Consider the following 24,329-nt stretch of genomic DNA (forward strand, 5'->3'; position numbering starts at 1 on the left):
CTAAACCCAAAAGGCTCCTGGAGGCCTGTCCCCTCCGGAAGGAGATGGCACGTGCCTCCTCATCGGCACAGCAGGTTCCAGAAGGAAGTTGGAGCTCCTCCCCATCCCCTGCTCAAGGGGAATTCACACTCAAACACAAGGGAGAAAGAGAGGGAGACATAATAGAGGCAAACTCTGCACTCCTCTGAATCACAACAGCAAATCATGCCCCTGCCTTAGAGGCGTTAAGGATGTGCATTGCCAGAGCCTGAGCTAGCAAACAGAGCACTGTGGTTTCCATCAAGGATTTTCCAGTTAAGAAAGACTTACCTGAGCATTTACAGCAGCCAGATCCAAGAAAAACCTGGGCACCAACCTGCCCAGGCACAGCTCAGCCAGGGCAGCCAAAGGTGGAACCCACCGTCAGCAGGAAATAAGGTGGAGGAACAGCTGCTGCAGAAAAGCCTCTGGGACAGGCTGGGAGCCTCACCTCAGCAGGAAAACAGAATTTAGTACTGTATCTGCTCCTGCAGCTCGTTATGTCCTTAATCGGGTTCTGAAAGTGATGAACCTGCAACCAGTTTTCTATGGCTCTGGGTATTTTTTCCAGTTGTTCTGTCTTCCCACCTGGCCGCGGGGTTGGGCTCCGAACAGGGTGTCGGGGACGGCCGGTGCATTGCAAAGTGGCTGTTCTGTCAGAACTTTCTAAGCAATCTGAGCTAACAAGGGAGTAAAAAACTCAGCACCCTGGCCTCAAAACATGGCAGTTGTCTGTGGGGAAAGTGTGCTGCAGAGCTGCAAGCTTTCTTCTTCTATTTGTTTTTGTGTTTGCTTGCAGCAGGCTGACAGCAAGGTAGACAGGTAGTGCCTGCATAGTTTTGGTGGAGAGCACTGCGTGTATTAAGACACAGGCATGTCTAATAGCTTTAATAGTCTGAATTGGCTTCATGGCTATTACACAGTTAAAACAAAACCACTATTGACAGAATCACAGAATCAGAAAAAGATCTTTTGAATTAAACAGCGGAACTTCCCTAGCCACATTGCTTCACGCCTTGGAACACAAAACAAAAACCAAAAAAATTTTGCATAAAGCACAATTTCTTACTCTCTGAGCTTCACTCAGCCTTGGTGAGCTTCAGATTTAACACAGCGTGGCTGCCTGAGGATAACCTGCCGCTTCAGTGACTGGACTGCAAACGTTACGGGGAATGGTTTAAAATCAACTGTTACAGAAATCCTCATTAATTATAAGCTTTTTAACTTTTTGCATGGAAGGGGCTTAATGATACAGCTTTCTATAAACTCAAAGACAACATGAGGGTCTTGGTCAGCATTGATGTAAAAGGCATCTTCATAAAAATCTTCCAGTTCCTTGACATTCCTGTAATAGATTTCCACACGCTTCTCAATATTTTCTTCCTCGTCTTTAGGGTTCTGCCTGAGACGGCCTTGGATCTCCGGTGTGGGTGCTGGTCTGAATGTAGTGTGGTATCTGGAGATGAGATACAAACACCACCACTTTAGCTCAAGTTGAGGACACAGGGGCCATTTCCTAAGATAGTCCATGTTTTTGCCTATCCCAGTTCCTTGGAAGTGCCTCTTTCTGCTCTAGGTTGGGGTTTCAAAACAATGAGTGGAAATTTCAGGGCAAGTAACCTGTCATCGCTGCTCTCAAGAATCCTGGATACTCAAAGCCAAGAGTTTCTCTTGGGGTGACACAGGGAGAGTGCTGCTGGTGTTTATAGACTTCACACAAGGTGTGGAGAAATCTCTATTACGTGCCCAATGCTCCACGTTCAGATCCAACCTAACACACATTTTACTTGTGATCTTTGATTCCTGTCTTAAAAAAAACCTTAAACCTTAGCATCTTTGAGCGCTTTCTCTGCATTGAATCAGTGAGCCCAAACATAGCCCTGGGCCCAGGCATTGCTGAAGGACCTGTAACTTAAAATGTGTTTCAGGCTTTCAGACACTGGGGACTTTCCTGCCAAGATGCAAAAGTGCAGCAACAGGGCTGGGATCACCAGTATTAAATTTTGAAGGTGTTTTCTATTAGCAAGCACGTGGCTGAGTGCTTCCAGCAAGCAGAAGAAGGGCAGCGGAAGCACAGCCCTCGCTGGACACAACCTCCAAATCACCACAAGCTCGAGCTCTAAAGACAGGTATGCTTCCTCTCGATAAGCTACTACTAGTAGGATTAATACTGTTAGTACTAAAGATCACTGGAAGAAGTTAAGACGACACAAGTACTCTTTCTCGGTCTGTATTTCTGGGCAGATACCAGGTAGAACGTAATTACTAACATCTTTTTTATAGTAGCTGAAGATAAAAAGAGGTTAATTCACTCTGAGGTAGGTTTTGGTTATTTCTGATTTCCAAAATGCCAGAATTTGGCTTCCCTGAATTCACAGTTGTAGATTCACTCAACCAGTCAGCAGGCTTCAGCCAGACAGAGGATTTTCATCACCAGAGTTCTGTCGCGGTGCCGCAGTCCAGCTCAGCCTGCCCAGACAGCTGACACCAAAAAGAATTCTGACAGTGTTTCTGCATCGCCGAAGACTCCCAGCAATCGCTAAAAGCTGTTTTGCAAACTTGTATTTAAATTTCCTGCCACAGTAATTCTACTTCTGAGTAAATATCTCCTGTGCCCTAACACAAAACCAGTTTATCCCTTTTCCCGTACAGCCAAATTTTTCGGAAACTGTTGGGATAGATGCAAAACCGAGGAGAGCAGCAGAGTCTCTGTGTGTCTGCACAGAACTGCATTACAGCTCCAGCTGGTACAACGATGGGCACACCGAGTTCCTTCCACATTAGGATTACTCAGAGCACAGCTGAAAGCCACCCTCCTCACCGCACCGTAGCCAGCGGTGCAGGTTCATCATAATGCTGAGGATTAGATACAGCATCTAAACCAGTTCAATTCGCAATGAATTTGGAAGGAATAAAACCCAGAGTTTGGAAGAAGGAAGTGTGTTAACTGGAGCAGATACTGAACAGGCTAATCCTAATGCTAAGAAATGCAAAGATGTGTGAATGATTTGCTTCCTACTGTTCAATTCTTCTGAACAACTGCATCACTTATTACTAAACCGAAGAGAGCAGTTACAGCAAATCACTGCTGCTGTCACAAGTTAATGTTGCACCCTGAGTGAGAAGTCTGAATAATCACGTATCACTTTGGGGCAAATCCAGTATTTATGGCCTTAATCTTTGAGGGTTCAGTATTTGTCTTTGATTTAATAGGATGCATTTAACCATTAGAAAAGTAAAATAGTGGTTTAAAATTTAAGTGTGGGGAATCATAAAAACAGAGCACAAGTGAAGTTGCAAATCCACACCATTTCCAGCAGGTTTTTAGGAAGGTATTTCATTGTTACTTGTTCCCCAAAACACAAGAGTGGAGAAGGCAGTAAACCTGAAGGTCACTGGTGAGACAAGGTGATGTGACTGCCAGTGAGACGAACTGCCACATTTGAGAACCCAATTTTATAGTGACTCAGTGACTCAAACGAGTTTGCTCTACTGAGCAGGAAATACATTAATATCTTGCAGCAGACAGAACCATCACAGGAGCTGGGGGAAGTAAAATGCAGCAAGTTTTCCATTTTCCCCAGCTGGGAAGCCTTCAAAATTCCCATGGGAATGTCTGCAAACCATCTGCATTTGGGCTCAGTTTCAGACATCTTCCCTCAGCATTATTTTACCAACCAATTTAGTTACCATTAAAATGTCAGACCTGAGCTACTTGCTACTGCGGATTTCAGGCTCCAAGATTTTAAACGCCCTATTCTGAGAACAGAAGCCTGCTGCAACCGGGAGGTGGGTTGGTACTCGAGTAGCTATGAAAGTTTAAACTTTTCTTTTAAGGAATCCCTAAGCAAGAGTACAATATTCCTGAGTTTCCTTAGACTTCTATGAAGTCTATCTCGTGCTTTCATCTCACTGGCAGTCTTGAAAAGTGTTAAAGATCAGACATGAGTGCTAACCTTTCCCCGGTGATGGGATCAATCCTCCGTTGAGACAGCCGTTCCATGATGGATTCATGGGGGAGATTAAAGAAAAATACCCTATGGAGAACATAACAATTAAGTGCATTAACATCCTGAGAACATCACTTGTGACCTTCAGAGTATGAGTTAGTCCTTACCCAAACAAAGGACACACACAAATGTGGAAGGGACCACTCGAACCTGCACCATCAGACAAGGTGAGCATATGCACGGGATCTCTTCTCCGGTTCTTCTCCTCACACAGTGTGTAGTCTCTGAGCTCATCAAGGCAGCAGCTCTTTGACACGCACTACGTGTGGTGCTGTGTGCACTGACAGGGCTTAACGCACAACACGGCGTGGACACCAGTGACTGAAATACAGTTGGAGCCGATCTCAGTCTGTCACGGCTCGCTCACAACCCAGCCGGTACCTCTGAACTTCCTCTGGATCCAGCTTCTCAACCCAGCTAGCGAATACAATCACAGTGACATTCTGCAAAAGGTAAATAAAAATCGCCGCTGCTCCTGTCCAGGGCAGAAAAAGAGCTTGTCTGCCAATGTCAGGCAGAATAATTACTCTTCCCTAACAGCAGCAGTGCACACCTCAGTGCCCACGAAAGGGGTTTAGACCACTCTCGCTGTTTTAGACCACTTCCACTTCTTCTCCCCTTGCCGCCCCACACAGCCCCACAGTGCGAGTTCTCGTGCATCCTTTAAAGCAGAAGGAGTAGTAAGACTTAATTCGTGCCGCATTACGATGCTGATAATTCCCTGTCCCTCCCGTTAGCATCGATCTGCAGAGACCGGGGCATGGGAGGCAGCTCAGTACGGCATAACCCACTCGACAGTCAGCCTGGCTGCTGAGACTGCTAAAGACGATACATTAATGCTTAATTTTAAGATCAAAATCTGCAAGTCCCATTAAGTCTGTACAAGACATAGTTGCTCACCATCTTAAAAAGTCAGACCCTCGGTGTCAGTGGTGCGGGTTCCATGCTATGAACAGCCTTTTTTTTTTTCCACCAGAGGACGGAGCAGACTTGCCAACTCATTTCATACAGGTTATGCAAAAGCCCTGATCTGACTCAAGGATGCAGAACCAGAAAACAATAAACACCGCTATTGACCCCGGTCACTTTACACTGTTGGGTATAAACTGTTGTGTCCATCTGACGTTGACTCCTCCTTGGCATTTTGGTTCATTATAATCGTCCTGTTAATTTTATATTCTCGTTCAGCAGCTCTTCAGCAGAAAATTCTCAACAAACTGCTGAGAGTGAGCAGACGTGAGTCCCCCAGCTACTGGAAGCTAAAGCAGGTCCGGACCAAGATCACACTCGATGATTAACTCAGAACAAAATAAAAAATAAAGCTTCCTTTGAAAACTTAGGAAAATAAACTTTTACCAACCGAGCACGGCCTGAAGGCTGTAAAGATATCTTTCTTTGTAACACACCTTCTCCTGCTGCTGCCTTCAAGGCCAGGCTTCCTATTTTCATTTTCGTCTGCCTCTCACAAAAGATACCGTATGCTTTAGACATTCACCAAAGGAACATTTTACACTGACTGGGTGGGATCAGCCCAGATGAAAGCCTGAGCTTTACCTTGGCATGCACGTAGCAGATTACTAGAATCCTTTGTAGGATTTAAAGTTATGAAAATCATCTCTCTTTTCAAATGTTTACAGATAATGACTTCTATTCACACTGTGGTAACAAAATAACAGCCAGGAATAAAACATTCAAGATCTCGGAGATTCCAAAGACAGGAAAAGAACAGCAGTTTCAACACTCTTTTATCCCTTACACTCTTAACATTTTGTTTTTCTTTGTTTCTCTTGCCCAACAATGGCACAAAAACGTGATTGTCAGAACAGGTAACATCTGATGATATGTCTCGGGATGAATATTCTAGTAGAGAGGAACAACATTTATACAGTCATGATAATTGATACGGCTTCCTATTATATTCTGAAATAAACAAACCCACTAAAGGATTATAACCTGGCATATCAAGAAAGCTTGTCGTAATTCATAGTTACTAACTCAAAAAGTATTAAGGTATTTGAATCAGAAGAGCCTAAAAAACTCCACTTAAAAAGCTGCCAACAAAATGAACTCTGAAAGCCTTGTCTGAGATTCCCTTCTTTTTTATACGAGATGCTTCTTATTATCCAGTCTGGTGTCACCATTAAAGAAGAGTGTAGGGGGAAGGTGTGGGAGAGTGTAGACATCCCTGCTAATATGGATTTTTTTTCCCCACACGCACTGTATAAGGGCACACACGGAATATACTATACAACAGCACAGACTCCGAATCCAATGGTCCTTCCGACGGAAGGTGGGATGCCTTACCCTGCCACACCACGCATCTCCTATAGATAAAACATCACTCCCCAGGGCTGTCAGCTTAAAATTGTTCTGAAGCAGGGCAAAAAGATGAAGGGGAAAAACACTGACAGAACTACCGTCTAGACTTAAAATACTTCCAATTAGAAAGCTTTATTATCATTTTGAAGGAGACACATACCACACGCAGTCTATTATGCAGCCCCAGGAGGCTTACTCACATGAGTATTTACATGTATGTGCTCTCTGTGAAGTGTTAGCCTTGGGTCCTTCAGCTCCTCGAGGTATTTCGGAGCAACGTGTTGCCTGTGTCCTTCTCTCAGGCTGCTACGACTCTGATCGCTTAACAAACTTGACCTCCAGCTGTCCAAGTAACATGTTTGTTGGATTTCTCTTGGAAATCCTCCTAAGATAGAGGGCTGCATCCACGACCTTGATCCAGCATTTAGAGCAGGAACTGGAACAACTCCCTACAAGTGCCGGATTCATTTCCAAGCAGAGCTTGGCCCCTTTCACATACCGAGGGTAATTTTTTTCACATAAATGCATCCTCTGTAAAGCTCGCTTTAGGAATCAGCCAGGCTTTGTACGTTGTAATGTGTCACAGCTTCTATCAAGGGGAAATATGAAACAGATGTCATCAGAATTGGTAGACAGGGAGGCGAGGAAACACAGCCTCATATCAAAGTATACTACATTATACTGCTGGATTAGCATCTAGCGCAGCTTCTGTTGCCGACTTGGCAAGCTGTTAGTTCAGCTCTGCAACAGGTGAACACCATCAGCAGCGACGTGAGGCGCGCACCGCCGAGGGCCGGGCAGAGATGCACCAAGAATCCTCGCTCCTGCGTCACGGGCTCAGCGCCGGCCTAGCGGCAACCACAAGTCATCGGCATCCAGCTACAAACCGGTGCTCTGGGGGGTATAACTCGGCAGAGCCTCTCAGCCCAGGTCTCTGAGGACAAATGTCCCCCAACTACCACTGAGCGGTACGGCGCTGCTGGATGCGGGACTGAAGCCAGGTGATTCCTGAGCAAAGCTCTGTCCTCTCTCCTTTGTTCTCTCTCCCAGGAGAGGGATGTGAGAGAAGGTCCAGTCCTGACAGCTAGCTTTCACAGATAATAAAACTGTGAACACAAATGTTAAAAGGAAAAAAAAAAAATCTTGTGTCAGAATCCTGCCTCTTCCTTCCTGCACTTGACATCACTTATCTAATCTATTACAGCTTTCAGATACATTAGAGAGATTAAATTCCCACAAATTAATAATGTTGATGACACCTTCACGGTGTACCTAGTCAAATGAGAACTAGTTGCCTTTGGATGACGATGAAACATATAAGGCCTCTAACAGCTGGACTATAACGTTATTTTCCTACCGGCCATCTGGCGTTCCAAAGGGGCATTCCAATCGCTTCAGGCTATTCAGACAGCGTAGTTTAAGATCTTAGAGGTCACCAGAGCATCCTGATGGCTTCCCTTCACAAATGGAGACAGGAAAAGGTAAAAGTATGGGTGGTATAAGTTTTATTTCATGCCTGATTGCGAGATAGCATTTTTGGAAAAATGCTTCACAACCATACAATAAATGAAGAAAGGTTTTTTGATCTACACAACAGAATTCATGTAATCCTGAACTGCATTTGTTCCAGATGGCAAGCAACCTAGTTAATCCACGTTATTAACAATTGACAGTGCTCAGAGTTGCCTTCAGGAGAATTTTTTTGGTGGCGGTTTTCCTGGTTTGTGGATATAATGTCACTGACTCAAAGTACCTAGAATGGAAAAATTATCAGTATTGCCCTAAGAAAAGTAAATGCTGCGTGCCTGAATTCCGGTGTCACTGAGCTTGGGATTAAAGCACGCTCCTCCTGCATCCTGACAGTCACCTTCCCGGATGGCTCCGCTGCCTTGCCAGCCGCCGTCACATCTCAAGAGAACTAAAGCTCTGCCTGTAAGCCACGGCCTTCTGCCGGTTTTGGTCCTGTAATTTAAACATCGCTGCTTTATGAGGCTGACCTAGGTGGATCCAGATGTTGACTGTTCTAGACCTGGGCTATTTACTTAGATTGGTTTCTCATCCTTGGCATCTCCCGTTACCTGGAGTCGCTCTGGATTGACACCGCTGGAGGGGAGCCCAAAGCCAAGCCCTTTTTGTAAAATTATTGTCTGTGAAATTTGACCTGTACCATTAAATCTAATTGAATTCATACCTTGTTTTCCTTTAGGATGAAAAGTGATGCAACATGATATCTGAGACAGAATCCTAACTCCCTAGCTGGCTTTTAAAAACAGAGACTGCTGACTTGCTTGTGGCTACACCAGGGCCAGATGAAGCCTTGCAATAAAGCGAGGCTGCTTGAATTAAAAAAAAAGAAACCAACACCAAGCAACACTGGGCCACTTTTAATGTAGCATTTAAACTTTTGAGTTGAAACTGCAACTTTAAAAATAGTAAGCTATTAATCTTTCCCTTATTTTCTTGACTCCTATATATCTTCTCCCTCGTAGGCAGGTACCAGCTGCCATATTCCCATTCTTCACGCTCTGCACTCTGCAAAAAAAAAGAGGCCCCTGCTGGCCAATTCTTGTTTAAAATTGTGCATAATTGATAGTGGCAAATCTACCCCAGCTGTGTCTAAAACCTCTCCAGGGGCAAGAAAAACACTCTCTGTGACTGTCATTAACTACTAAATTAGCAAGTGCTCCTGGCAGTTTACAACCTAGCACATCAGTCTGCTTTAAAAAAAAAAAAAAGAATGTGAAGATCAGATGCCTGTGTGATCTCAAAGTTACAGCAAACTTTGCTGGCAGAACTTCGACAGAACCCCAGCTAAATCAGAGCAAAAGAGAATGGGAACGAGAAAGCAAGAGAGAGAGAGTGAAAGAAAGAGAGAGGGAGGAGAGAAAGGGATGCAAAGTTTCCCTCTTTTCCAGGCAGACAAATAGCAAATGTCAAATTCAAGGCTAGAAAATTGAGCCTTTCATAAGGCACAGTACATCGTACTCGATATGGAGCTATCAATACAGTGTTATCTGATGCTATGGCACAATTCCCCATGGAAAATAACTCTCCTGGAGGCCTTAGTTCTGGCAATGCAATGGCTACAAGTTTTGTAATTGAGATATAAAGCTGAAAAGGAGATGAGGCTGTTGAAGTGTATGGATGCAGTAGCTCTCTAGAAGGCTACCACAGGTAAAAGCCTTATGAGATCACTGGCGCAAATGCGAGCTCCTCCCTTCGGTTCATAAAACAGAGCCAAAGCAGGTGGAGAGGAATAACACAGTTCTCGCAAAAGGATGGAAAAGCCTTGGGGGGCATTATGGACTGAACTGGCAGAGATACAAGTGCCATCTCTAGCAACTGTCCTGAATTGGCTAATCTGTAAGAGCCATTGCTAAAGTTGACCATGGTTTTTGGTTTTAAAAGTTTCCAAAAAAAAATGCATAAAACTATACAAACTTCTGGGTCACACAGGGACCACAAGCCAGACGGGTGGGATGGCAGGCTTGGCCAGGATACAAGAAAAATCTGCATTGCAAAAAGGTCTTTCTCTTGGGTAGCACCATTGAATTGCCACAGTAACATGGCAAATCAAGTTAGTAGTTCAAGCTGGCAGGTACAAGGAAGTTCAGATTTGAATCCAAGTGACTAATCCCAGCTACACCCCAGGTCATCTTGTCTTTATCGACTTTCTAGCCAGAGATACCTGACTTGGATCCCTCAGTTCCCCTAAAGAATGCTCCCTTTCCTGTAGTATACAGACACTTTGACCTGAAAGCTTGGCTAAGCCTCTTCTCAAGAACTAGGGGCCCAGCCACAAGATCCTGAACACATGATATTTCCATAATTACATTCTGTACCCCAAAATCCCCTCTTAAAAATTAAACTGGTTGCATAGATCCCATCTGCCTTTCCCCCAGTCTCGTTCACGTTTCTCTCAATGCAGCTACAAAACAGATATTTTGCCCATGGGTAACCAGACTGCAAATGATCTTCTGAGGCTGCACTACCAACTGGACATGGATCTTAGCTTACTTCCTGCCCTAAATACTGCTTCTGCATGTCTCTGCAATGGATGAAATGATCCTTATCTCTTATTTATGGAAGGAACTGTTGGGAGGTTTTATTCACTGACGTCTTTCAAATTTTGGGATATCTTCTGATGAAAGATGCTTGATTCTATTTTGGGAAGTAATTTCACCCTCTAGGTTTTGACCATAAGGGAAAATCATTGCATAAACACTAAACCACAGGTTAATCGGCACAAGCGTTTCGCTCATTGAGCTCCTATAACGATTCATGTGATGACAAGCTACTTCCAGATACTGTATCTTTCTTTTCAAATGGATGCATTTCTGTCGAATAACTACAAAAGGCAGCTAAGCAGGGCACTATTCCCAGGACATGGCTTCTGGCCAGGGGAGCGAGATGAACAACATTCCTCGTAGCTGCAGATGTTCCTTCCCTTCACCAGCAGCGCAGAGCAATGACTCTGGTAGATGTGCTCAGCCTCCAACAGCCCAGGCAGCGGAGGTGGCAGGGTCCCTCCTGCATCCCGCCCCAGCAGCATCTCAGCGGGTACCACACCAGCTTACGCAGGGGAAAGAGGCACAGCCCTGCCGGGTAGCACTGTCTGTCTGTTTTACGGAACAACAGGCTGGATCTCGAGCTGGGATAAAGCAAAGTGGCTCCACTGGCGTCACGCAGATTTACACCAGCGAAGAACCCCAGGCCTTTTGGCAGCGAGAGCCATTCCGCGCGACGGTGGTCTGAAGAACTACCGGCTGTGTAAACGTTACATAAGCACAGCGAAAGGCACGCATATACAGAGCAAATGTTTTCATACTAGGGGCTTCAATGCATTTTTAAAGCTTCTTTTGAGAAGGCAATATTAACTCTTTCCATGTGCAGTAAGTGGCTCGGCTGCATTAGTACCTCCATTCAAAACTGCTTTACATTTCTCCCCTCATTTTTATTCTTTGCCTCCTTCCTACTCTCAGCTGTTATTCTAGCATCTTTGCATTCCCCCTGGAGTTCATTCCAGCAGTGCTTTATGAATCACCGAATAAGATGGCAGCCAGCACTGCTTTAGAGTAATGTGGCTGGCATGATTTCCACTATCCGCGAGGTTAATCAAACTCAGTTCCAGATAATCGAAAGCCTCTGCAGCCCCAGAGGCCCGAGGTCAGGAACCTGAACCCGCTTCCCCAAATGCAGTCATGTTTCCTTAGATGCTTGCAACCCTCCCCTGCAATAATTAGATTCTGCAAAGCAAATCTTGAGCGGAGCAAGAACTCCAGGGTTAAGCACTAGCAAACTCATATCAGAACTGATGCCTTTGCTACCTGTCTGCAGCTTTTCTCTAGTACCTCCTGCTCCTAATGAGGAAATCTATACTTTTCTTCCTTATTAAATAAATGGAATCAAACTTATAGTAAATGATGTTTAATATTGTGTTCCTATAAAATGCTACATTAAACTCCCCCACCCCCATCATTTAAACACTAACTTTTGTTGTTGGTAGGATATCTAGTATATAAAATAAAATAAAATAAAGAACTGACACAAAAAAAGTGTGTGATTTAGGGGCAAGAGGAGGGAATAAAAGAATGGATTATAATGTGTCATTTTATATATGTGTCAAAGGAAACCAATTTCATAATAGGGAATAAAAATTCCCTGTTTAAATACTGTCAAATAAATCCTCAAATGTAATAGGGTTCACTTCTGGGGAAAAGCAAACTAAATCTGATTAAATATTAATGTGGCATAGTATTAATTAAGAGAGAAAAAAGTCCATCAAGAGAACCCCAATATGTTTACTGTGTCCCCAGGAAGCTGGAAAATTTCACAATCAAGTGTGTAAATGTTCTAAAAAAGGGTCCTGAATATTTTATGAATATTTGTCATAAAACAGAAATAATAACCACTGTGCAGAGCTATTAGAATTAATATTTATGCTGCCCGCCATGAAATATTCATGGGGACAGAGAAAGGGGGGCCCGTAAGACAAGAATTAATTTACATTGGGCTTGGTTTACCCGCTGGCTTGATGTTTAAAGACGGGTTGACAAGGCTCCAGATGAATCCGTCAGTCACTTGCAGCAGTAGGTGGGGTGAAGGCGGGGGGAAACGGGTCCAAGCTGCTGACAGCTCACAGATTGAGTTTCTGACAGCCCTTAAAAAACCTAAACGGCCCCCCACCTTTTTTTCCTTCTTCCATTGCCCAAGGCGCTCTGTACTGCCACCGTTCATCCGATCTCCCCTTCCATCTGCTGAAATTAAGGAATTAATGAGCGCTATACGCTTTACAGCGGGCCCCAGGAATGTTTACTGGTGATTAAATTATAATGCAGCCAAGCTGTATAATTCATGAACCAATTAAAGGAAGTGTTAGTTGATTTGATGGGATGAGGACGTACAAAAAGCATTTAACTAATAGGGAACCGTGGGCTGCCGGTCGCTTTGGCTTTCTCGGATTACGCGGCTAATTGCTCTGCTTTATAGGGCTGTCACAGATAGCCATACATATTTCATTGTTCTCAAATACTTCAATTGTTTGCTTTTGTGTTGCTGCTGTAATATGTAGAAGCCCAGCCAAACTTCAGTGTAGTTAAAGCACTACTCTGCAAAAGCAGGTTGCTTCGGGAGGAGGGAGGAACGAGAGGGGCAGGAAGAGAAGGCTGGCTGACAAAGGAGTAACTTAAAGCCCCAGAGTTAAATGTCACTCAGCAATTACATGATTAAAAAGGTGCAACATACGATAGTCTTTTGTTTTACAACTTTTTGGACACTAATATTCTATGCTGACTTCACCGCGGAGAAAATATTGGTACACTAAACTGCATTTCTTTTTTCTGATACTGAGGAGCAATAGAAGAAGGTGGACAGGGAAGTATATTTTTAAAAAGCCAGCAGGGAGGAGCTGGATTGCTGTGGTTATCGAGAAGAATACATCGTGCTTTAACTTACATGGTTCGATATTCTAAAATACGTGAGAGATGAAGGAGGTTGATTTCCCATCTGGGAGAATGCTCAATGTCTAATTCAGAGAGCCGCTGAGTCGGGCTAGTCATACCAACAACTTCAGTTTATTACGCAAGGAATGGGGGAATTTACCATTTCTGCTGTTTTACAAAGCACTCCCCCCGCAGCTGACAGGCCACAGGATTTGATGAAACGGATCCTCTTGATTTGAAGAGGCCTATCAGTCAAGTTACTCCCGTCCTCAGTCAAAACCAGGCACATTCTTCTAGCAATGAAACCCCCAACCCATCTACAGAAATACATGCATTGCTGAAGAAATCAGGTACTATCAGATAAATACCACAAAAACATGAACTAACTTGTGCTTAAACCCTGAAATCTATCGAATAAAGAACAAGCTGGGTAAATGTGCTATTTCTGTAGCTCCGTGATGAAGACTGCCAACTTCTGTGCATCCCCACCCGCCTGAGGAACGCTGTGGTAAATTTTGACCTCCTGTCTAATTTAGAGCTTTACATTTCCAAATGTTGTACGAACACCAACTAAATGACTTTTAAGACATCCTATTATGTAAAGCTTATAATCAGGTTCAGCCCTTTCCTTGTACCCGTTCCCTCCAGGATTTGGCTTTGGAAAGCAGTCCCTGCGGAGTGCGCTCGCTGGCACCCCAGTACGTGCCTCTCCTCCTCCCGTGCTCCCCCACCACCACAGAGCATGAAATCCCCTCTCCAAATCCGCCCTGATGTTAAAAAGGTAGTATGCCAAAAAAAAAAAAAAAAAAAGAGAATTATTTTAAACAGTTTCCTTTATTCAGAACTACTATAGATTGTTAGTTTGTCCCTAGCTTCTGGGTTAAGTAATGCAGAACTTTGGTTTAAGATATTCGTTTAATAGGTAGTCTCCGAAATAAGGGGTAATGACACCAGTTACACAGCAGGAAAACTTGCCGTTAACCCACTGCGTGGTTGAGTAAAATGGAAATTGGATTGCCTGTTCTAGAAAATAGAAAGGTTAAATCATCTGGGAGATAAAGTTGATCCTAAAGTCACCTAAGTGGGCAGCGCCTAGGATCCGAACTCCGGCCAGATAACCGTCTGGACAGCGGTACACCCAGTTGAAAGCCAACACGCGATCTTGGTAGGCTTTGAATTACACCATCGTTGGATTAAACACATCTGCTATCTGGTAAAATCCATTAAATACATTTATGACACTCAGCACCTGGGATAACAACAAAGTCTGTCTGTCCGTGGAGGCAAACTAAAGCCTCACGCACTGGCCCCAGAAACAGCGAGCTGCAGCGGTGTGGGCCTTACGTGGGGAAAAAGCAGAGGTGAGGCGCAGGCCCAGGAACCACTTTCTGCCAGTGTTTACTAGCAGGAAGCATCAGGACTTGGCAATGTCAAGAAATCAGAGGCACTGCAGCAAATATTTTCTTTGTTGCTTTTGAAGTGCCCCAGATACAATCAATCGTACAAAAAAAACTCCTATATTTTGGTTCAATGTGGAAAGGGCTATTTGCATTTCAATATGTTCAACTTATCCTGCCAATAAAAACATGGAATCATGAAGAAGAGATCAGGCCACTGGAGTGAAAAACAAGAGATGACATCCTGCAGACCTTTCAGATAAAACAGCTCCTTGCTTGTAACGTTTCTGTTGACGTCCCAATATTTCTGAATGATTGGGTTTTCAGATGAGATCAGTCAGCATGCAAATGAGGAAACAGGATCAAGACATCTCCCATATCTGATTGGATAGAGAAATTATCAAAAGACCCTTTTTTCATATCAAATTTCCATCACAAAAGGTCAAACTTTCAGCTCCTGTTACTTTTGCTAACTGCATTTCACTGTGCCTGCCAGCTCATTGCTGCCGCTGTTTTCAGAGGAAAAAAGAGAAGTAACAAATGATTACATCTTCTCCCACATCTGTCATACAGGATGGACAAACATTTTCTAATCTTATTCTATTTTTCTCTACAGCCCTCAAAATCCTTGCAGCCAAAACATCACTTCTAACCTGATTAGCTATTCCTAGGTTGTTTTTATTTTTCTTACAGGTTCTCCTCTTATTTTCTAGCCTGCAGACTGACAAGAGCACCAGCTGTGTTGCCAGAATGTTTTGTTCTACAATTTGGCCATTTAAAATACTTTTTGATATGTGCTTTTCTAAAATATATTTCCTTGTGCTGGTTGGCTGGACTGATGCCTAAATACTCAAGTAATGGATGTTCCAGAAAAACAAAAGACAAAGAGAGAGCGTCATTTCCCCTGAAATCCTCATGCAGCTCTATTTTCCCTGACAACAAATGCTGCCTGGCCTTCGCTAGGTTTGGATCCATTCCTCTGCTGAACTTCTGATCGTGGCCCGAGACTCCAAGGCTTTGCCCTGCCTACTCAAAACTCTCCGCTCACGCAAATTCAGAGGAGTTACAGCCTTGTGTCCCAGCAGAGGAGTAGCTCAGCACCCCTAAGTCTCATCCACTGCTTTTCTAGGTTTAAAGCTGAATTTTGGAGTAGCAGAGCTAGCAAGTGGGGCAAGCACAAGAAGATGAAGACATTAATAAAAAGGGCAGGACTCGATGTAGTTGTTGCTACTAGTCCCATAAAAAAAATCTCTCTTAACGTTATTATCATTGCAACATATATAACCCATCAGATTAGTACCTAGAGATTTCTACTCTTCTGATTTGCTCTGTTCTTCTTATTACTCAACAACTAAATGTTTCACAAAGCCATTTCCTACAGAAATATTTATGTGCCCAAATGTTTATTGCCCCCTCTATCATGATCAAGCTTTTATGAGCACTCTATACAGAACTCTGAATTAAATACATAATTCCTGATCTATCAGATCTTGGCCTGATGCTGTGTCTGTCTATTTTATACAGCAAGGCACTGTGACAAACTACAGAACACCTTACAGAAAAACTAATTTATACAGTAAAGATATTTCTATCCAACACTGACTGCATGGGTTAGTGATTACAGAAAGCTAATGAGGACCAGGAGGGTTTAAATTCCAGCAGTGTGCTAGTTTCCTGAACAACCTTTTTAGGTAATTTCCACACAACTGCGGACATTGGGCTCGGTACCATCACGTGCTGGAAAGGAGATAGAAGATGCTCCTCGTAAATGTTACACAACGGCTTCTCCCTCGCTTGCTCCACAGCACACAGGTGTCCAAAGCTCCACAGAGCACGTCACCCTCCCTCGGTGGCAACTGATGCGACCCGCTATTCTTGCTGGCAGCTGCGAGCCACGACCAGTAAACAGCGCAGACCGTTAGCTGGTTCCAGGAGCTATTCTCCCAGATTACTTTCTTCGTCTTTGACTTTTCATTTTTCTTCTCTTCTCCTTTTGACCAAAGTGCCTGTGGTGATTTGTGAATGTCTGTACCTGTCTAGTAAACCTAAATTTTGGCCTCTTTACCACATCGGATCAAGGCAATGTTCTCAGCTCCGTTGTACCCAACAAAAGCCAGTCGCAGACGCAGGGAGACTTTGTGCATCCAAGTTCTCCAACAGCAAAGTAACGGTGATTGTACTTTATCTATGGGTCTCTACTCTTCACAAATCTATTACTAGTGAAACACTAATCATCCGGCCACCTAAATGGATAAAAAGTCACTCTCTGAAAGGTTAAAATTTGTAGCATTCTCTTTTTTTCCCGGGACAAGCCTGGTCAAAGGTTGTTCCAGGCTGAACTGGGTATTCTAGTCACTAGGTAAGGTCTGCAGTTCACATGGTTTAATAGTGGGCTCTTCAATGTAGCTAAAAAAGTGTAAAAAGATCTGCTGACTGGAAGCTATATTTGATATTCAGATACATTCAGAACTGAGGTGTGCGTTTCTAACAACTAACTGCGTAGCAAGTTACTCAGTCTTGGACTGAGGCAACTTTTAAACTGAGTGATTTTTTTCATCTAAAAGATACTATAGTTCAATCAAGACTCTGTCTGAATCTGTTGTGAATTACAACGTGTTTGGAGTTAACCAGACAGATTCTGACATCTAATCAAAAAGAAAAAGATGGACTTTTATTCTTAGAACTGTTTTAAATTAAAAAAAAAAAAAAAGATTCCTATTCCTTAAAAGGCCTAACAACTTTGCATAACTGTTTGTACTGAGAAATAAATTGGAGGTAAGGGCACTCACCTTCACTCACAGTTTGTACGTACCAGGAAAACGTGAAAAGCCGGATGTTTACAGTTATTTTCTCCCTAATACAACATAGAATCCTGCCTAACACCACAATGAAAAAAACCTTTTACAAAATCAAATCCTCCAGCTCTTTCAAGGGCAAAACTCCCAGATTATATAACAAATCAGGATTTTTCAAAATACGCTGTTCATACAACCACACAAGTTCACTGGCACAGCCCTACCTTGTGCACCGTGTAAGAATTAGGCATATTTAGAAACAGCAGACCTCCACAGCACGTTTTTGCGAGGGCAGGGAGGAACCCAGAACAGGTTTTTGTGTACACTCCCAGTAAAGAGCTTACACTGCCCTTACCATAAATCACCCCAGAATATCGGCAGTGATATAGCAATTTTCATTAAAAAAATACTACAGCTTCCTTCAGAAGGACTGCCACTTGCCATTTCTTTTAGGTAATCAGATAGCTGTTAATTAATAAACCTGTCAGGTGAATCGTCCTACTCCGGTCATCATTATCCATTCTGTAACAGAATCCTGCTATCATCACTGCTATCCACCCCATAGCTTCCAGCTCAATTAACTTAATGCTATGCAAATGAGAGGCTCTCCTCATCATTAGCTTATAGCCCACAAATGTTAATAACATAATTGGGCCTTCAACAGGGTAATTAGACACGATTTCTTCCATTAGTCTTACAAGGCTAATTATTGTTGATAGGAGAGAGGGGATGAGTCCCAGTGCTGCATGCAAAGAGGGGCATCTGGTTAAAGCAAATATAGACAAAACATCAACAAGGTAAAACAACAGTTGAGATCTATAGCAGGGTCAGGTACGGGTGGGGGAAGGAAGGCAGCCTGATGAGAAACTTAGGAACCGCTGGAAAAATCCTCTGCAAGGCAGGAATTAAACCCAAACATCCAGCCTGGATATGGAGCTCTCCTACGCTTAGTAGTAAAACAGCATGGTGCTTAATAAATCAGAGGAAGCTACTCTCACGTTTTTGCAGACAGGACAATTTGGAAGCTGTACTGATCGGACTTCCTATGTCTGCAATGCAAATACACAGCCAAAGAAGGACATAGAAGAGACTTTAAGAATGAATCTGCTCCCAGTTCTCCCTTGTCGTTATGTCCAAGCTTCTCTCCTGCCATCATTGGGTTTGCTGTGTTTTACTGGGTGATTTTTCTGAGTAACAGTTAGTTACTGAAAGAATTACATAACTGGAATCCAAGAATTCTTTAATAATGACTGAGCAAAATGCATTTCGGCTATTTATTAATGGAAAGTTAATAAAAACCTGGATTCAGAATAATGAACATTTTTAACAAAACAATGGCAGCAAGTTTTCAAGCTGTGATTAGATTTTGAATGGTGGAATGAAAGCTAAGGGCTTGCTCCTACACCAGTTAATTCTATGCAGTCTCATCCACAGAAGTTAGAAATGTACAACTGGAGTCAGAATTCTGTGAGGAAACTGTACTTGTAGAAGGAGAATGTAAACTTTACCAAAATATGGCAAGTTTGCTCACCCACCACTTTGCTTTGACGGTTCAGTGTTTTACTGCAAACACTGCTAAGAAAAATCTATGTTAATGTGACGAGTCTAAAGAACTCAAAGGGTTGAGACACCTCATGGTTTCTTTATTTTGTTTGTTTTCTTTAGCTCTGGGGCAAATTCATGGCCAATACAAGTCCTTTGATTTCACTGCTAGTATGTGAGGAGGAACTCTTCCTATATACGTGGCCTGAAAATCAGCTTAAAGTACGTTCATCAAAGTAGCAACATTTACTAGAAAGTTAAAGGAAACAATTGGGTTTTAACCTGCTGTAAATTCGGTAATTATCTGAAAAGAACAGACTGTCCTCTGGATTGTTCACTCAGTGCATATCAGTGGGCTATGAATCAGCATTCATATCAGAACAATATTAGACCACAATTTTTAAAAAAATAATTTTTATCATGCACAAAGCATGACAGTGGTCTTAGTGAGCTCAGAAATACAGCACGTGTTAGAAAAGTATAACATTAAAAAGCCTCTATGGGACAGATAAAAGCCTTACTCAAAATGTATTTCAAGCCTTACAAAGGACAGAGTTGTGTAATACAGAATTTTGTAAACACAATGAATTTAGAGACAGAAAATATGATCCTTACACAGCACGAAACCACTGGGTCACCACTTACACCTGAGCCAAAGGAAGCCAATTTAAGTGATGGTGAATAATACATTTATGTGACTGCAGGTGATCCAGACCAACAGAATTAGATCCAGTGCATCCATCAGACATAAGGGATCATTCCTACAGCTCTCCTGCAGAATAAGCTATGGCAGTATTCAGCTCTGCTTTCTTAAATTGCCCTGCACTTGCTAAATTTACTTACTAGAAAATTCTGAGCAAATACCTTGTTCCAAGGCAAACAGCAGTAAATCCACTGATGTTTTAATGAAGATTACACTTTCTAATCCTCATGGTATTGACAAACTAGTCTCCATTCAATATGCAATATCACTTGACAGTTTTAATCACCCAAGCCATATTATATTTGCTACAGACTGATGCACTTGTCTTCCCAGATCTTCAGCTTGGAGAATCTAAGCAAAAGCAGCGCGATGCCCGTTCTGCCGGTGGGTTTCAGCACGGGCCAATCTTGCCAGCCGCACTAGCTCTGAGCAACGGCTTACTCTGGGATTAGTCTCAGAGCCAAAGAGACTACTAAATCAGAGCACAGCTGGCACTAAGTTCGTACTGCAGAATTCCTGAGTTCTAGTAATCATGGAGTTCAACAGTAATGCACATTTGTAATGTAGTTCCTCTGAAAGCACTGCTCCTCTGCTCTCAATACCAGACAGCAAATGCAGCAACAGACTTTCACAAACTCAGTTTTAACCAGTACGGATGTAAGGGTGACCTTTCTACGTTTACTCAGAATAATATTCAGTCAACTTTTGCCACCACACCACTGAAGTAAATGGTAAGAGATCAACACAACATGAGACACCTGACAACACTGGATGGCCCTCCTTTTCCTGTCGTGCTGTCTCAGACACTAGGTGCCTCCATTTTGCCAACTGCCAAAACAGTTCTCACTCAACAGTTTTATCCATATGTCTTCTCTTACCCAATGCAAATTAAAATGCTGCCACACCATTATGTTTGAAGCTTTACTCCCTCAGTTATTTTTCAAAAGTTTTTCTGGTTCCAGTCAGATCTTGGAACCAGTACCTTCCTTACAAAAAGCTCCTAAATCTTATAAAATCAGAATTGCATCTATATGCTTCCTATTTATGTGTGAACTACTGAAGAAATTAAGGTAAAATTTTGAAAATGACTGCTTTAGTTCATGAAGAACTATTCAGAATTGACAAAGCACATCATATTTTACCCTGCTGAGATCAGTCAGTGTTACATCCCAGGAAATGCACTGATGGTGCATGACTGCGTGCAGCTACATCTTTCCCTGCGTACCAGTCTTTGCAAAATTGTTAGTTCAAAGTGACTCTATACCGGACAGCCTCAGAGGAGAGCTGCAAGACGGCCCTTCAGGTTCAACACTACGGCACTCAAACAGCATTCGAATATTGCTGGATCCCAACCCAGAGAGTCACTCACGGAGAGCCAGAGGAATGGAGAGCAAAGTGGGAGACCCAAAGGAACCCAGGTCTGTGAGCTCTCAGGGATGCTCTTAGGTTTTTATTCACACATTTTGGTCACGAAAGCAAAGAGACTTCAGAGGAGAAACGCACGGTTAGGTGACTTTACTATTTAAATGATAACACTTTGATTTCCCGTGACTGTTTCATTTCATTCCTCAAACGAAAAGTTGTCTCTCGGGTGAACGGTTGTTGATTTGTAGAGCCTAGTGCCATGAAGTTGTCATTGTGCATTCCTCCTTCGGGCAGGTCTCAGCTCTCCTCTCAGAACAACCTCTTTTCCCCTGACAAGATGGAAATGTGCAAGTGCCCCATACCGACCAAAGGATATCCTTCATCTCAGCTTCCTGAGTAATATGGAAAGGTTTTCAATGCAAATATGTGAGAACTTGGGTAGTTGGTTCAGTAAAAATCTTCAGTTCCTTCTAGGAACTAGAGACAATCTCAAATAATAACAGCCCATAGCAAATAGGTTTTGTCTGTAGGGACACAAGCCAGTCCTTTGCCCTGAAGGGACTGAGAGCATGTAAGGGCACGGGACTCTTGTGTAGCCAGCCAAATCAGGCCTTCCTGGATCTTGACTCTTTCTGAAATGTTGCCTGGTTTGCCTAGCTCCTTCCAAATGCAGAGTCAAGCATTCAAACAGAAAGTTTCCTCTAATGTTGAATTGGACAGCGTTCAAAGTTCTTTGACTCTTCAAGCTTCCAATACCACCCAATGTCACCTACTCAAAGTCACCTTGTTCAAATTGCTGCTGCCACACAGGCATCTGATTTTGGCAGCCAAAGGAGGAGGTAGGAGCTCTACCTTGAAAGCATGGGTACTTCATGGCACTTTGTGAAGAAGCACCGAAAGCATTAAGATTAAGCCCAGCACTTTCAGTTTGACTGTATCTGTTCCCATGTGGAGAAAGCAGAGACGTTGCTGGTTTAGGTTGCCTTGTCTAAACCTTGCTACCGTTGCCAAAGACAGGAAAAGGAGCTCAGATTCTACTGCTTTTAGAATTTTCTCTCTCCCTCTCCAGTTAGGTATCGAGTTCAGAAAGGCACCCTGATAGTGGTGGCATCTCCTGAGACAAGTGGTTTCAACATAAGGGCAATCAGGACAGAAAGTCTTCATGTTTCCTAATATCTCTTTACTTGTGAGAGGTAGCTACTGCAGAAAAATATCCCTCCTTTCAGCAGCAAAAAGAATGAAAGGATTGTGCATGTGATTTTGGGTCTTTAAAAAATAAAAATATTGACTTAGAAGTAGAAACTTTTCTTCTTTCTCTTCCTGGAGACTTAGGAAGCTTGCTGAGATCAGAGATCTCCTTAATTGCTGTATCCGGGATTTCACCAAACAAACTCCAGCCATCAAAAGGAGCGTGTATGAGGTAACTTCTAAAAATAATACCTGCCTCCCACAGCTGAAGCCAAATATGCCTCCTATTCTTGTTGGAGCAAAATAAGAAACAAGAAGTGATGCTTGTGACAGCAAATGCAGCATCCTACAGCAAGTCCGTAGAAGGATTTTAAAACTGTATAAACTCTATTTGATACTTTGCTGCTGTTGGCTCAAGATGCATACTAATGCCTTTCCCAGGCATAGAAAGGCTCTTACAGTACCAAGATAGGTCGGGCAGAATGTGCAGCAGAATTGACAATCTTTTTATTGTAATCATCCATTCTTCTATCTATTGGATTATTTAATAGCAATACATTAGCGTTATGTTATGAGGAGAAAGAGAGCACAATCTACTAAGGAAGAGAGGGAGAGTGAAGAATAAGGATTCCCCACCAATGGCCAAACCTCGGAAATGCGCGTAAGGAGCTGCCTCCGTCAGATGTGTGTAGGGTAAAAGACTGCGTGTGTGCGGCTTTTCGCACTGCACGTGGAGAATCAGGTGTCACTATTAAGTAGCCCGTGGGCGTGACTGCTTAACAGAGCCTTCATGCCAGAGCCATGTGTACCTTTTTATGTACAGCTGTTACACATAACGTAACAGGAGTGTATTTTGCCCGTTATAGAGTGCTCAGCGACACCTCTTGCAACAGAGGCAAATCAGAAAAAAAGATAAATGACTTAATTAAAGTCTTGTCAATGAAAAGGGTAAGTCTCAAAACTCATCAGGAGATAACACAACTGAACTATTGTGGCTTGGGAAAGGCTACAGGGGAAATACTGGGGAAAGGCAACTGTGGATTAAATGGATCCCACTCACTCAGTGAAGCAGATGAGTCATTCACCAGTCCAGGTGAGAGGAAGATTTGTTAATCTTGCCCAGTAAGCACAATCTGTAATGCGTTTTGGTCGGGAAAAAAACCTTGTAATTTTATCACTTGGCCAGGGTGTTCTGCTCCCTCAGAGCACAGCTATGTGTGCACTTCCCGTATAGTCAGCGTAGCTAAGAGGGTGAGTACCTTCACTGGGGTGGGAAAGACAAATACAAGTTTGTCACCTAAAACACATTTTCCAAAATATGTTTCTATTTCATAATCATGCTGTTGACCTCAAGAAGATCCGGCCCCTTTAGCTCCCACTGTCTTGCCCCTTAGTTTTCACCGAACCAGTCAGTCAGACTTTGAACGTGTGAAGGAGGAGGAAGAGCCTAGCTGAGATGGGAGCACTGATGCGCAAAGCGATAATAAAAAGGAAACCAATTAGCATTAGTGAAGACAACAGTCAGTAAAGCAGCAACCATATAATGGCTCTGGTAGGAGCAAACTGCTTCCTAATCAAAAGAGACACAAAATGAGAATGACTGAAGGAGAGAACTGGTCTGCCTATTATTCTTACTACTTTCTTTATAAATTAAGCCAAATCCTACATAGGTCACTTGAACTTTTCCTACTGTTTCTCTGTCTCCCTGGTGCAGGCAAATGTTATCGTACTGATTTAGTACCTTGATTACCACATCATTTTTCTGCTGTGTTTTTTTCCCCTGAAAATGAGGAGAAAATAGGAAGATATAATTATAACATTTCTTCTTTGTTACTCATCAGATTTTTGTATGCCAGCAATTAAAACCACATCTATTATAAATAGATAATATCCATCATTTAAATTAGGCCAAAGTTTTAAAAATGCCCTGTAAGATTTTTCCATGTCAGGATAATTCAATCACTATTATGTTTCCTTGATGCAAGTATTTTGGGACTTAGCTTGTTCCTTGATAGGATTTTAATTAAGTCATTTACATTTAATTTTCAAAT

General features: G+C 42.8%; 1 protein-coding gene across 2 annotated transcripts in view; it reads right to left on the reverse strand.

The window, feature by feature from the left end:
• Window positions 1–890: 890 nt before the first annotated feature.
• Window positions 891–24,329, reverse strand: part of AK8 (adenylate kinase 8) — a 70,697-nt gene continuing 47,258 nt past the window's right edge. The window contains exons 12-13 of one of the 2 annotated variants that reach the window (XM_075772284.1): window positions 3,975–4,055; window positions 891–1,474 (exon numbers count right to left, since the gene is read on the reverse strand). In XM_075772284.1, coding sequence (XP_075628399.1) covers window positions 1,228–1,474; window positions 3,975–4,055 — 328 coding nt within the window. In that variant the 3' untranslated portion in view covers window positions 891–1,227. The remainder of the gene's footprint in view (window positions 1,475–3,974; window positions 4,056–24,329) is intronic. The other variant, XM_075772285.1, reaches the window with a different exon arrangement.

Source organism: Balearica regulorum, chromosome 20, assembly GCF_011004875.1.
Source record: "Balearica regulorum gibbericeps isolate bBalReg1 chromosome 20, bBalReg1.pri, whole genome shotgun sequence".
Taxonomy (NCBI): Eukaryota; Metazoa; Chordata; class Aves; order Gruiformes; family Gruidae; genus Balearica; species Balearica regulorum.